This window comes from Populus nigra, chromosome 14 (genome assembly GCF_951802175.1).
Source record: "Populus nigra chromosome 14, ddPopNigr1.1, whole genome shotgun sequence".
NCBI classification, from domain to species: Eukaryota; Viridiplantae; Streptophyta; class Magnoliopsida; order Malpighiales; family Salicaceae; genus Populus; species Populus nigra.
This window is the reverse complement of record NC_084865.1, coordinates 12,550,694-12,566,359: the sequence shown is the minus strand read 5'-3', so window position 1 is coordinate 12,566,359 and position 15,666 is coordinate 12,550,694. Positions and strand designations below refer to the sequence as shown.

Below are 15,666 nucleotides of genomic sequence, written 5' to 3'. Positions count from 1 at the left end.
GACTGGTGTGACCTACATGAATATATGGTAATGCACCACAAGGTGCTGTGGGCAGTAAAAGTCACATGATGAATGATGTAGGAATCATAAATCCAGGGAACTTGCTAGCCGGGTATCCTCATTTACCACAGTATATACGATATAAAGCACCTTATTTTGACAAAACATTCTGAGTTCGATCTCTTTAGAAATTGGAATCAACTCAGGTAGTTAGTGACTTATGTTTTGTCAGTTGATAAAAAGAAAATGGCAACATCCGAATCTACGTAGAGCATTTGCTAAATTGAGCAGTGGAGCTAAGAGTGGTAAAATGGTGAAAGATGAGAGGCCCATTTAGAACAGTTAATGGGCTACGAGGCATTCTATTATAAGGGCATCCATCTTCTTTTTTCTATTTTTTACAAATACAGGGATGGAACTTTGGAAACCAAACTTTATTATTGGTATTTTTTAAAACTCGGAGAAAATACTCAGGAAACTATTTTAAGCCCAAGTCCTGGTGAATCCACGAACCATCAGAGCAATGACCTCACAGTAGAACAACTGGAGGTCACCTAGGTCATCTAGGCAATAGGTTTGAAGGCAACGAAGGTAATAAAATCAAAACCCTACTTCATAACAGCATAAGCAGACAGACATAACAGAAGTAAACCCTTTTGATAGCAGCAGCAGCAGCAGCAGCAGTTCATACCAAATAGAATATCAGGGGAGGATAAATCCTGGGTTTCCAACCTTGATTAGAAGAGAACCAGAACCTACATAATAGTTATGCCGAGGGAAAGCGCTCCCAGGCCATAAACCAAGCACTCAAACATAACAAAAGATGCATCAGGAAATAACTAAGAACCTGAGATGGCCAGAATAGAAAAGACTCTACGTGACCTGACCACACAGCCTGATAATAGAACAGGAAAAAAATAAGCAAGCTCAAGTGTGACCTATGAGCAAAGACCAGCTCCTGTAAACTGACTTCAAGCATAAAGAACCCGTCAATAAGATTCAATTCCGTTGAATGGCGTTCCTTAACGTAGAAAGTCTAGCAATGACCATCAGCCAATTACTTGGAGGTGTAACTAAAGATATGTAAAGGAAACTTCCAATTCATTTTTTAAAATGATTTTCACCTCAAGAAGCCAATCTACATTCATCAATTGAAATGGAGTTTTACACACCTATAGCACTCTCATCAAAAACACTAGTAGCAGTCAACACATATCACACCATTGTTTGCCTCCCCAGAAGGATTCTCGGTGTTAGCTTTTCTTTTATATTTTGAGTTGACACAAAGTACTCTATATAACAACATATCATTTAAAGTTGCTGCTCTCACTCATATTTGCACTCTTTTAAGTCTCCTGCGTTGATGTCATTGAGCTATCTGGCTGTTGTGGACTACCTTGTGTTTCCGTGTATGGTCTAATGAAAGTCCTTCGCCACCAGACCTCAAAGGCTCTCTGAAGATTTGGGCAATTATCACCAGCCTTTAAGAAAGTGCCCAACCAAGCAAGCAAAATGCTCCGTTGGTTCTCCAGGGGTAGTGTGAGAATTGTCCTCCCGATACCTTCCTCCACTACCTTTCTATCAAATGACCTGCACCCATGTTGTAACCAACTGTAGTCATTGATTAATGGCTGCAACCAGGTTTGTAACAACAAGTGACGAGTGTCTTTTGAAGGTAGCAGCTCCCCTCTTCCAATTCCAACAAATAACCTGGATGTGATGCAGCTAACATGGTAACGAGACACTATAGGTAGCTTTGAATGCAGGGCTGCCAACTCTTGCTGGCTAGACCACATTAGAGCAAACTCATCTGCTGCTTGTCGGTCAGCTAAAATCTCAAGCAACCATGAGAGATTGTCAGCTTCAAGAGCTATTTGCTTTACCACAGGTTCCTTATTGTCTAGAGGCTTATCAGAAAATTCAGGTTCAGCAGCTTGCTTAAACAAAGATAGAAGTGAATTCAAGCAACTTCTGCAGGAGCTATAAATAGCATCGTTGCAGATGTCAGAGGAATCTGTGTAACTTGGAAGGCTGTTATTCTCCCGAAGGAGCTTCAGGACTACGGATTTCATTTCACGTCGGCCTTTCTCCTCATTGCTTTTGAGAACTAGCTCCATTATGTGAGAAATTGTATCTTTAGGTGGGTTAGCAACATTAGAAGAGACTCGTTTCAAAACTGGTGTGACCCCAATACCTTCATTCTGGAGTCGTATAACCGAGGAGACCACTTTCTCTTCTTCTTCATCCCCAATCCATGGAACTGCTTCCAAATATTCCAAGCATGACTGGATGCATGTGTTGAAGATAAGAAGTTCAGCAACCTGCAAAACAATTCCATTGATGATGGACTTTAATGGGCGTAAAACAGTTTCACAAACTCCCAGAAATGTATTAAATGCTTAGGGGAGCAAGGGAGGGTATCAACAAAGGTTGAATCAATACATGAAATCTAGGCTCAATTGTCCAGTAGAAGCCCTATGTTTGAAAGGAAGGAACTAACACATGGACATCAAATCAGAGTCTCAACAATATGCTGTTCCTGGATATAGTGATAAAGCACGGTGAGAAAGCATACAGTGACCGAGACATGAGAGAAAAGAAACATGCGAAGGAACTAAAGTGGTCTGTCGTGGAAAGGCAAGAGAAGATCACTTAACCACTACCAAACCACAACTTTGTACCTTCAAAGCGTAGCTCTAGCCATTTATAAGATCTGGAACATTGTGGCCATGGTTAAGAATGGTATTATTCAACTAGCATTAGAAAAGAAATTAAAGGGCAGCCCAGGCATAGCGTATTTGTTAATATTAACAACATATTTACCCCCTTTTTGTAATAAAACCCCTTGAGCTTTCATCTTTCTCAATTTCAAACTCGAATCAATTTTGCAACACAAGTGTCCCATCGTTGGCATTTGAGAATCATTCATATATATGACAAATTATAAGCCAAAATTCAGTTCAGTTAAATAATGGGCTTACACTGATGTCTCAAGTTACAAGTTACCCCTAAACATTCTAGTTTCCTTGACACATGCCAAGTTGTAAGGAACATGATACAATGATAGTGCTACAGGAAGCATTTTGTTAAGCATGTTATATGTTAGAAATCAAGACAGTAAAAAGATTAGAGAATGTCAAATCACAAGGTTAAGATATGCACATCAAGAAGTCAAGTCCAGGAATGGTAAGTGTTTATGTTCGACATATGACATGAAGCTCTAACACCTAAAAGAAGGCAGTTAGGTAGCTAGACACAGGCATACGGACCCAATCATGGTAGTGTTCTAGTCAAACTGAAAACAGAACAAAGAAGAACATGTGGATTATGGCTAGCTCAGAGCAGCAAAGGTTTCTGATGTCAAATGTAATTAAGTTAGCCTTTTGTATCTAGTATATGAAAATATAATAATAATGAATGCATCACCTACCTGTCTACCATATACATTTGTCCATGTTATTTTTGGTTTGGGGAAGCAGGACTTCATGCTCAAGGCAAAGAACAGATAATTGGAAAGTTGAAAGTAGTGAATAGTCTAGTGGGAAAAATTAGTTTGTCGGAGCAACCAAAAAAGGAGGTGCAATGTGGAAGAAAGAAGCAAAGTTCTTATTTGTAGTGAAACAAGTGAAACGGCACTTTGATGAAGGGGCTGTCCTAATAATCCCAAAGATCCAAATTCAATTTGGTTGGTAAAATGCTAAAGATGGTTAAGGGCTCAAAGGGTTCTTAAACAACAATAACATGTCCCAAAACAGACGATTATCCTAACTAATGACAAACTCAAAAGAAAAACTGTATTGATTCTTGGAAAACCTCCAAACAAATCATATACTAGCAGAAAGATAAATGTGTCTAGGTTCTACCGCTTCAAACAGTGCATGAATTGGAGCTTCCTAGAGAGAGAGCTGTGGCAATTTTACTCTCAAGTGAGCAGGCTGTCAGGGAAACCGAAATCTCTCCCTACCATTAATTTTAACTTGCATGATTCTTCCTCCTTTTCCAGCATCACATCAAGCTTTTGGAATTGTTATTTGCAGGTCACTTACATGTGGAAAGGGCCTCCACAGCCAATGAAATGGCCAAGATTTTGCCAGCTACAATATCCACAACTTAGACTCGAAAAATAGGTGCAGATGGTGGAAGATTTTATGCCGAAAAATCTGCCACCTTGAAGATTTTATCACCTAGTTGAAGCTACTAGTTTGAATTTCGTGTTTAGATATAGAAGTGTAGGTTTTGTTTTTTTCCTAGCTTGGAGGGATTGTTCCAAGTATAAATAGGTTAGCTTTCGTTAATGTCTAGGGAAAGTTAGCTTGTTTTTAGTTCTTTATCTCTGGTGGATTCCACTGAGTGGTGATGAGCTATCCTAAACTCTTATCTCCTTGTCATGTGACGAGATTTGTGACTTTAATAATTGTTCATTCTCCTTAGAGTTGTGATAGTTGTGATTTTCTGTATCTCTATAGGGTTGAACATCACCTATCCTACATCTACCCATCCTCCAAACTTCCATTCCCATCATCCATCTTGACCATAATTTCGTTGGCACCAGCCTCTGAAATTTTTCCAGTATCACACTTGGTGCCTGGTTGTAAGCAAACTAACAACAGCACTTAATGGCACATCGATAACATTTTTAACTGTCTTGTATTTCTATGAGATTTCTCGTCTTGCAATTTTTGAAGTACAAAACTTACTTATCTGATATTAACATAGGTGCAGCAACAATCTTAGGTTTCCACATTCTATTCTTGTTTTGCAACTTCTTGGAAGTGGCTTTAACTGCAACTTATTTTGTAGAATTACATACCCTGCATCTCCATCCAGTTAATCAAAAGAGTGATTCTCTTTCTAGACGTATCTAAAAAACCCAATGGTGGCTGTGAACATTTCTATGATGTAGTGATGAACAAACACAGTAAAAACTTGAAGCTGAGAAATGCGATGTCTAGAAAGGATTAAGCCTTCTAGAATAATGTGAAAAATAGTGTAAATTTGAAACTATTAGAATGTATATGGTGGTTAAAATCGGCTACAGGTAGGCAAAGGTGCTATTATGGAAAGAAAAAGAAAAAACTAGACACCAAGCCTTGTATACCATTACAATGAAAGTAAACATTATTTCTCTGTTCTCAAGTCCCAATCTTTTTTTTTAACCATCAAATATTTTGTTGCTAAAAGTATCCAACAGAACTTTTTCAACTAATTAACCACCTACACCAAGTACTTATCAACAATTACAATACCAACATCTCCTTAAACTCAAAACTAACAGTGTTATCATAACCCAATTGATTCTGGTTCTTAAGACAAACTAGTAGGCTGAACACTTGGAGAGACAAAGAGTTGTGACCTTGCACTTGGTGCGGCCTAGATGACCACGCATTAAGGCACAGAAAAAGAGATTGGGACATGGAGCTTATCCTAAACCTTCCTCACTAACCCCATCTTTTAACAGCTTCAGCAAAGGTCACTGGATAATGGATGCTGTGGAGGAGGGGGGGTGCATGGTCTAGCCAGATCTTCCAAGGTAACAGGTATGTTTTTCATTACATGCTAAATTATAATCCCACAAAAAAGCTCTCTCCTGAACTACCCATGATGTAATATAGGCTCTTCAGAGCAACAAAAGCACAATCAATTACCATTACAAGTTCGACATTAGCTACATAAAAGAAAACAAGACGTATACAGAAAAATTGCAATAAACATAATGAAATGAAGGAATCTATTGCCAGTAAAATACCTTGAGAATTCGAAGCACGCGTGAGACACTTTGCTTGATCAACCTCTGCTTCATCTCCTTGCAATACATCAGTCCCACAGTTTCAACATATATCTCAACATCCTCACAATCATCGATCTCAAGACAGGACAGATTAGACTCCTCTTCAGAAAGCTTATCAGCAAAAAAGCTGCTATTCTCCACTAGAACATTCTTGTGGACACTCAACTTCACACAAAAACCCTGCTTTCCAAGTAAAACTACCTTCATATCACTGGTTCCAGGTTCCCCAAATTCAATTGCCACCTTCCTTGGCAAGCTTTCTATCTTGGGCCTGGGAGTTCTCTCGTTAACAATAGAAGCACTAACACCAGGTGTATCAGAGCCACAATTTCGTTGATCATCAGAAACAACTGATGATCTTAATGGAGTTGGTGGTGCCTTTCTCTCATTAAATGGGGTTCGTTTCTTTTGGACGGTGGTCTTAGGTGGTGGTGAAGAGGGTTTGGTTTTGTTTAAAGGATTTTGAGCTTTAATGGTCTTTTGAAAGACAACAGGAGAGGGACAACACCAAAAACCCTCTGGAGTTACGGCAATTGGGACATTTCTAATCTTGGTTTGGCCTTGTTCTACCTTTGTAAGTCTAATTTCAGCCATGTCTCAGAACAGCTTACAGCATTTACTCAAATCAATATATGATTAGTTTTACAAGGATAATAAGATTCCAGCAACCAGCTGGTTTTCCTTCAAAAGGACTCCAGGAAAAAAAATATTGAAACTGAAAAGCTGTAATTCAAGTCAATCCTGGGAATCCCCAGGTCAAAATTTTATTTTCTAGAGAGCAAAACAGCACTACAAAACAAAAAGTTAGAAGCAACTGATAAGTTTTTCTTGGAAAATGAACCACTTAAAATTCAATATACTCCAAATTACAACTTCAAGAAAACTAAACACAGAAAAATCTTAATCTAAAGCTAGTAAAAAGATAAGAACACAGTTCCAAAGAGTTCGAATACAGTGAAAAAACTTGTGCATGCAGAAATCGGTACTACACAAAAGCACAAAAAGCCAAAGAAAAAAAATTATAGGTTCTCCTATCTACTCAAAATCTAAACTAGATCGGGTAGTGGACAAAAATTCATAACAAATACACAATAAGGAACCATAAACAAGCTTGAAAGTTAGTAGCTTTGGAACCCCAAAACACTAGAAACACACCAAAATTCGGAAATTTAGAGACTTCCTAGAAAACCCATCTCTTATCTCTTATTTTTGAAGGCCACAAGTGCCTAAAATGATTGAAAGATAGCTCTGCTGTCAAGCATCAAGGAAACCATGAACAGAGGGTGGAATAATGAGTGTAATGTCTCTTTTAAGTGTAATAAAAACGGAAATGAAAAAAACCACCCCACAAAAGTGACAAAACACACTCACACTCCCACTCTAATGAAGAAAGAGAAAACTAAAGTAGTTATGGGCTCATTGGTTTGTGTCCATCTTATGCTTTTGATGATTGTATGAAATGTGGGTCTCAGACACTCAGCCTGTGCATGTCTTCCCCTTTTTCTCTCCATAAATATTCTCTTTCTTTCTCTCTCAAAAAAAGCACTTTCGCAGTGACCGGAACATGCTTGTCTCTCATCATCCTCTCTCTTTTGATGTTTTTTATTACTTTTATTTTTGGTTTCTTTATGTTTTGTTGCTTTTGTAGACCGTTGAGGATTAGCTGAAAGAGACCACAGGTTTCATCCTTCGTGTGGTTGTGCCTTCATGAAATGACATGAATATCCTCATGGGACTACCAGATGAGGTGTAAAGATTCATGAACGAAGGTGATTTGATGAGCATTTAGAGGAATCTTGATGACTCCAAACAGTTGAAGTATAACCAGTCTTGGATAAAGTTAGGGCTAAGTGAAAATGATGGATGGTCCAAACTCTAACTACTTGTGTTTTCTTCTGTTTTGGTAGGCCATAATTTTGATATTCTTATTTGTTTCTTTTGATTTGAAATTTTTAGAGTGTCTAGATATTTTTAGAAAAATAGTAAGAATTATTTTTAAAAATATTTTTATTTCAAAATATATGATATTTTATTTTATTTTTATATAGCACATCCAATTAAAATAATATAAAATTTAATAATTTAAAACTAGAAAAAAATTAAAAAACATGCTCGTACCGCAATTACAAAGAGTCCACAACAGTGGACTCCTCATGGAAGAGATTTTATTGAAGCAAAGGTAGATGAGTTTTGCTCAACTCCAAGAGAGGTAATTGACGAATTGGTGGTAAAGATCAAATCAGAACTTAAAGGGAAGAAATTTAATTTGTGGGTTCATGATTAGCTTTGACTAGTGAAACAAAGAGATGCTGACAAAATTTAGGGCCACTGATCCAAGAGGGATACAGACATGTGTTAGGTTATGGCATGATCTTGATGGATAATCAATATCTCATTAACCATATAAATAACCTTGCTCCATGGACATCTAGTTTGGTGAATTAGTTGGAAAGAATATGTCATAATCCAAAATAGATGATGGGCTTGTTCATCATACCGATGGAGAATTTTCACTTGAGAAAACAGGTCATAAGTAAAGATTATCATAATTTGTTGGCGAAGTAGCCTATTACAGATGAAAAAAATGCAGAGTGCTACTAGAAGAAGAAATGTCCAATCCATATACAGCATCTTTCATCAATGATTAATATGCCACAGCAAAATCTAATTCAAATCGCCATCATGGTATGAATGGGTCCAGTTCATGTAACAAGAGGAGGATCGCTCATCCTGCAAGGAGGACATGTTGCATCCTCTCTGTTCCTTCTTAAGTTTCCATCGTGCTTTATAAAAAGGAGAAGAAAACATCATTTCCAAGTGGCGAGATTGCATCTAAGACAGAGAGAGGGAGGGGGGGAATTGCTAGGGAGACAAAATATTCGAGGGTAGTTTTGAATCTTTTGACGTGGCCCTTTCTTTCTTTCTTTCTTTCTTTCTTTCTTTCTTTAGAGTCTTTTGCATTGATTATAAAGCTAATAGATCTTGCCATCTGGCTTGTTGTGCGATATTACAGAGATTACAAATGATGATGCTGCGTTGAGAAAAAGAGAGCACGTTTTCATCATCAATAGCACCAAAAAGAAATCCATGGCAAGATGGATCTTGCTGGAATTTTGGCCCACCATCATCACTCTTCATGTGTCGGTCTTAGAATTGTGTGTCAGATTTCTGTTCTGTTCATTGACATGAAAAATGGACTCCCTGGCACATGCCAGTTTAACTTTGCAATATTCAAGTGATTCTACAGCTCTTTAAATCCATGGCAAGATTAATCATGCCTTGTTTGCACAAGAAGCAAGCTCACAATGAAAAGCCAAGCAATTGTGATGGTGGAGGAATTATAGTCAACAGACAACTCTAAAGTTTCCTCTCTCTTTTCCCTGCATAGCTTATATGTAGTCAACTTTTCATTAGTGTGCCTCCATTTTTCTGGGTAAATTTTTCTCCCCAAGAACGTGTTTAGCCTTGACCAATTTCATCAGTTAATTTTATGTCCAACTACCTACAATCTTACACCATGTAAACATGGGTAGCTTTGTACTATACCATTGATTCAGTTCAATTATTTTGATCAACTATCGGTTCTCTTCCAAGGGAGAAAATGACCTTCAGCTGCCCGCTGCTGTGCAGCGAAATGTGCTTCTTATTCTCAATCAATAAGCTTTGGCTCTCATCATCTTCCTCACTTAACAAAATAAATGAGAAATCCAAATAAATTAGTTAACGATGCATAAAAGCTCCTCCAAGTTTCATGTTGTAGGCTGCTGTAAGGATCATAAAACCATTAATTGCACTTGGTATAGGCTGGTTATGGATATTCTCTTATCTCTACTGATTAATCACTCGTTTATGTATACACTCCATGAAATTTTTCAAAACTTGGGTAGAATTGAGGGGCTCTAGCACAAAAGAAATTCAATTTGTCAAAAAAAAAACACTATTATTGCAATTGATATTAATTTGGAAAGGGGAAAATAAAGTTTTGCTTGGAATCCATCTTTTTCTTCTTCTTTTTTTGGTGTTTTTTCCCTCTGAAAAATACCTTGTCGGAAGTGTTGGCCTCAGTTGAGCTAACAGACAGACAGCAACCTTATCCATGAAAACAACAGAAGCAGCACAAGAACTCCATGTACCGAAGTCCAGCAGGCATGCAATGCAATGTCTTGGACAAGGCAGCTAAATTTCTTGCAATGCCTGCGTCTTATTTGTTCTTTTGCTACCCAAAATCAGGTTAGCCATGTGGTCATGCTCCTATCATCCTTCCAGTCAACTTCTTAGCATATACAAGAACTGCCAAAAGTAAAATAATTGCGCAAGGCTGAATCTGCCAGTGCCTTTCTGTGTTTTTCAATTTCTTTTGGAATAATCATGGATTGAATTATTTATTTTTCAGATCTACTCTTATCTTTTACAAGAATTATTTGTAAGGTAATTGGGGCAGTAGGGCTCGAATTTGAGTGTTGCAAGTTGCATCCTTTCATGCTTTGAAGTAGAAAGCTCAACTGGTAAATGCCTGTTGACATTGCCACTACCATTAAATAGACCAACTTGATCAAGGCTTTCAGCCTGGAAAATTTTAAGGCAGTAAAAGCAATCTTGCATTCATCAGTGAAAGAGAGGATGGTCAACAAAATAAATTAATGGTTAAATTGATTGGACCTTGTGGTAATTGCTCCAAATAAAAAGAATAAATAATGTCAGCTAGATATAATTAAATAAATGTATCAGAAGTTGACCATAAAGGATTAATCCCCTCCCTAGATCCATCACTTCGATGCCTAGCTTTGAAAGAGAACAAAATGGCAACAACCATAGCATTCAGCTTGTGTTCTCTACTAATGGCTGCACTCTTTGGTTACTCTGCATCAGTCCAGCTAAATGACCCTGGTACTTTGCTTACTTTGATGATCTTTTCAGCTATATGCGTTTCAAAAGCTAGTTTTCTTCAATTTTTTGTTCATGCTTCTGATTTTTATTTTATTTTTTAAAAGATTGGTACTTTTGGCTCCCTCTTTATGCTTGTGCTTGTGCTGTTAATCTGGTGAACTGGGCAATCTCTAATACAACAATCAGGCAAATTGCCAAGGTGACATTATGGTTTGCTGCACTCTTGTTTGTAAAGGTTGTAATAGAAGATTATGTTAATGGAACAGCCGGCTTCTGGTCATTAGATCTGAGTGAGAGGGTTGTAAGGGAGAAAACTGGAAGTGGGTTGGTTCTAATTTCCATGATTTTGCATTTGGAAGCATCATCAGAACCTAAACAGTCCAAGATGCCAAGAAAGAGAAGGGAGTTCCCAAGATCTGTTGAATATGGTAAACGCGTTGGACCTCCTTTTTTCTTCTTCTTTTGTTAAGACATTAGACCTGCAAAATTGATTGTTGGGTTTTATTTGACACTAAACTAAAGAAATGTCAATGCAGGGATGGCAAGCTTGGTGATCTTCAGTTTAGGACTTCCTTTTGTTTTCTTTGTGATTCATGATGGAGAAATGAAGTTTGATCGTATCAAGGAACAAAACAATGTGAAATCCTTTTAAAATGGGACATTTCTGATTTGGCTTGCACACTGTTAATTTGTTCCACCAGACTCAATTGCCAACTTCCTCCTCGCAAGGTTTCAATTTGTAGGGCTGCAGTGGTGGGATCCCAGCAATTTGTTCATTTTTAACTCTCCTACCTTTACCTAGTCTAATTTCAGCCATGTTCAAAAACTTGTGACATTTGTTAAAATGAGACACCTAACGATCACTTCACCTGCATTGCTTCAAAAAACCTATGCGACAGAGAAATGTAATCTAAAAGTTTGCACAGAAAAACAATTTTATCCAAATCAATTCAGTGTCTAAACTAGTAAACTAGATCACGTCTCTGACAAAAAGAACAAAAACAAAGAATATATGACAAGCACATCAAGAAAAGTGCAAATAAGTAAATGTTTTACAACTTCTACATCATCCATTAGAGTTAGCAAGTTTGATACTCTTATAGCATCTCCAACCAGAGAGCTAAATGAAGATTTAAATTCAAAAATATATTTTTTTAACTTTTGTTTTTTTTTTAACAATTCACGCAGCAGATAAATGAATAACTAAAATAATTATTCAACTTATGCAAAGTCATTTCTACATGTTTCTGTAGAAATGATCAAATAAAATTACCATTGCCAACGGCTATTTTATAGGCGTTGGCCAATAATTTTTTTTCCTTTAAAAGCAAATAGAAAGAAACTTGTAAATTTTAAAATCTTGTATTGTGCCTCACCCTTCTCTCAAATTTAGAAAAACAAGAATCAATTATTCTCCGGTTAATTAATAACATCGGTTGTGTTAATTAGCTAAAATTAAAAGGTATGTTTATTTAAAAGTTTTTTCTATTTTCTCTTTCATATCTGTTGATTTTTTAGACATTTTGTTGTTAATTTGATATTTGTGATGATTTTTATTTCTTTTTTATTTTATGTTTTTGATATGGGTTAAGGAAGATAATTTTTTATTTATGTTGTTATCTTTGACAAAATTAAGAGGAAGTAATAATGATAGCTGATATTGATAAAAATATAGAGTAACATATTTAAAATTTATTTTTTATTATCTATTTTAATTTGAGGTTAATTATATTGTCTTATTAAAAATATAATTAAATCAGTATATTAATCCTTTTTTAGTTCCAAAAAATGGTCATATTGTAATGTTAAAACAAGTAGGAGGCAATGCTTATTATTAATTCACATATATGGAAACTACAAAATTGTTAGACATTGAATATGCGCTTCTTTTACACTCTTATAAGATTTTAACTTGACTTTTTTTTTTAGTGTAGATGAATTCAAATTTTTAAAGCTCTTTTACCAACTTTCTTATGAGTGAGTTAGAAGATATTCTCTCTCAACCAAGTGATTCTAATCAATTAATTGATGACTTAATATACTCGAATTTAAATGTTCATACAATAAAAAATCACAAAAAAGTAAAAACTTATCACTAGAGGAAGATTGTTTACTTGTCTCTACATGGTTAAATACAAGCAAAGATCCCATTACAGGAGTTGAACAACAAATAAAACAGTTATGGGTTTGAGTACATGCTTACTTTGTAGAGAATGGAGGAAACTTGAATAATCGTTCCCAAATAAGCATCTCAAATAGATGATAAGAAATAAATAGAGAAGTCCGTAAATTTGTTGGATTTGTTACTCAAATTGAAAATTATCAGCAAAGTGGAATGACTGAAGAATTAAGGGTAATTTTAATATTCATTTTCATGTTAAATTGTTAAGCACATATTTTAACATTATTTAATTTCTCTAATTTTTTACCAGATTAATGATGCTCGACAACTGAATGCTTCTTGCGTTGACAAACAATTTCAACTAGAACATTGTTGGGTTATCTTAAGAAAAAAAACTCAAATGGCAATTTCAGCGTGCAAGTCAACATCAAAGGCCAAACAAGAAACAAAAAAGTCATGTCAATGCAAGTTCGGCTTCATCAGCTCCATCTATCCCTGATTCTGTTAGTTTAGGAGAAGACAGTAAACCGTTGATTTATCAAGATAGACCAATTAGTCAGAAGGCTGCAAAGGAACAATTTAAACGTAAACAAGGAAAAGCTAAAGTTGGGGAGGCAACTGTAACAAATCTCTTACAACAATTCAGGGATACTCTAGTTGAAATTGAGAATCAGAAGAAACAAGACAGAAAAATTATGTTAGAGCAACAAGCTATGATGATTCAACAAAGTCAAGAGAAACAAGAATTGGACAGAATTGAGAAAGAAGAACAAATTATGAAAATGGATATTTCTAATTTGGATTCAATTTCTGCAGCGTATTTTCAAAATAGAAAGTTAGAAATTATGCAAAAGAGGGGTTTTAATTTTTAATTAACTAGATTTATTTATTGTTTAATGTATTTTTAATTAAATATGAAGAAATTTCTTGGTTATTTTAAATATATTGTTATAAAAGTGGTATCAATTCATAATACTTTTTTGAAGTTCTTCTAACACTTAACAACAATAAGTAGGATTAATTAACTTAAAAGATAACAATCATAATAAATAAATAAAACATAAAAAACTTGAAACTTATGATGACATAAGAAGTTCAAATCTAATGATTCTATTCGTTACCATATTATTCTCATAAATGTTCAACCAAATCTTTTTGTAGTTGAGAGCTAGTTGCTCTATCCCTGATTCGATTATGAGTTTGAAGAAAATCATGTAATTCTGATATTTCACCATGTGACACTGATATAAAGGAATTGACTTCACGTTCATGGTCAAATCCAAGGTTCATTGCTCTTTCATCCTCAATAATCATATTATGCATTTTTATTCAAGCTTTCATAATATTTGCAACCGTTTCTTCATCCCAGTATCGAACAGGTCCATGTATAATTGTAAAACAAGATTGGAGCACCCCAAATGCCCGCTCCACATTCTTTTTTGCAAACTCTTGCTTACTTGCAAAATATTTTCTCTTTGCTCCTAATGGCCTTGGGATTGTCTTAACAATTAGGATAAATCTCATCTGCTAAATAGTATTCCATTGTATATTCATGTCCATTAATTGTATAATTGATAGGAGCAGTACGACCTTCAGCAAGTGCAGCGAAGATAGGTGACTGATCAAGAACATTAATATCATTTAATGATCCAGGCATTCCAAAAAAGGCATGTCATATCCAAAGATCTTGTGAAGCCACTGCCTCTAGAATTATAGTTAGTTCACGATAATGACCAGTATACATCTCATGTAATGCAATTGGGCATTTCTCTCATTTCCAATGCATTCAGTCAATGCTCCCTAACATCCCTGGAAATCCACGTTGCTCTCCAATTGATAATAATCGACAAATTCGGCCTCGTTTGATGCCCTTAGATACCAATCACCAAAAACTTCTACGATTGCTTTAACGAAAGCTCTAAGACTATCTATCGCAGTGTTTTCTTCAATTTGAAGATATTCATCAGTAAGATCTGTAGGAATACCATATGCAAGTATTCTGTAAGTTGCAGTTACCTTTTGAAGACAAGATAAACCAAGAACACCAAGAGCATTTGTCCTTTGTTTGAAATATGGATTATGAGTTTCCACTGCATTTGCGATCCGTAGAAAAAGACGATGAATCATCATAAATCTTCTTCGAAATTGACTTTCAATGAATTTAGGATTTTCAGCAAAATAATCATTATATAACCTTAACTCACCTTCCTTTATATTACGATTGACAATATTGTGACAAAAAATAGAGCCATGATACCCTGTTCTCCGCCCTTAATTATTCGATTCTTCTTCAGCAACCATAGCGGTAGCAACTTGAAAAGCGAACACAGGAGTGTCATCATCAAAATCAAAAGCATCATAAAAATAAAAATTAGAATGATTCATGATGAATTTTAATGAAATATAATAAAGATTTGAGAGAAAAAATGATGAGAAAAAATGTTAAGATATATGAGAATATTTATAAATTGATTATTTTTTTAAATTTTGAAATCTTAGAATGTTGACAGTTATTTTTTCAAAAATTGAAATTTTAAAATTTAAAATGTTGGCGGTCATTTTTTAAAAATTTAAAATTTTAAAATTTAAAATGTTGGCGGTCATTTTTTCAAAACTTGAATTTTTTATAAAAATAATTGAAAATCAAAATTTAAAATATTGGCGATTTTTTTCAAAGTTTGAATTTGAATTTACTTTTAAAAAATTAAATTTTTAACAGTAATATATAAAACTGAAAATTAAAAATATTCATATAAATAAATTTTAAATTTAATTTTAAATTATATCTTTTAACTTTCATATTACTTCATTAATTTTATATTACTTTTATAAATTACTCATATTAATTATATAATCAATAACATCATAA

At 35.1% G+C, this 15,666-nt stretch overlaps 2 protein-coding genes across 2 annotated transcripts; one reads left to right on the top strand and one right to left on the bottom strand.

The window, feature by feature from the left end:
- Positions 1-1,117: 1,117 nt before the first annotated feature.
- Positions 1,118-7,382, bottom strand: LOC133672729 (BTB/POZ domain-containing protein At3g50780-like). Its single transcript, XM_062093238.1, has 2 exons — positions 5,747-7,382; positions 1,118-2,321 (listed from the first exon to the last, which is right to left on the bottom strand). The coding sequence occupies exons 1-2, from the start codon at positions 6,380-6,382 to the stop codon at positions 1,347-1,349; spliced, it is 1,611 nt and encodes a 536-aa protein (XP_061949222.1). The 5' UTR covers positions 6,383-7,382; the 3' UTR covers positions 1,118-1,346.
- A 2,220-nt stretch (positions 7,383-9,602) lies between these two features.
- Positions 9,603-11,543, top strand: LOC133673000 (uncharacterized). Its single transcript, XM_062093583.1, has 3 exons — positions 9,603-10,675; positions 10,780-11,103; positions 11,212-11,543. The coding sequence occupies exons 1-3, from the start codon at positions 10,588-10,590 to the stop codon at positions 11,325-11,327; spliced, it is 528 nt and encodes a 175-aa protein (XP_061949567.1). The 5' UTR covers positions 9,603-10,587; the 3' UTR covers positions 11,328-11,543.
- The last annotated feature ends 4,123 nt before the right edge of the window (positions 11,544-15,666 follow it).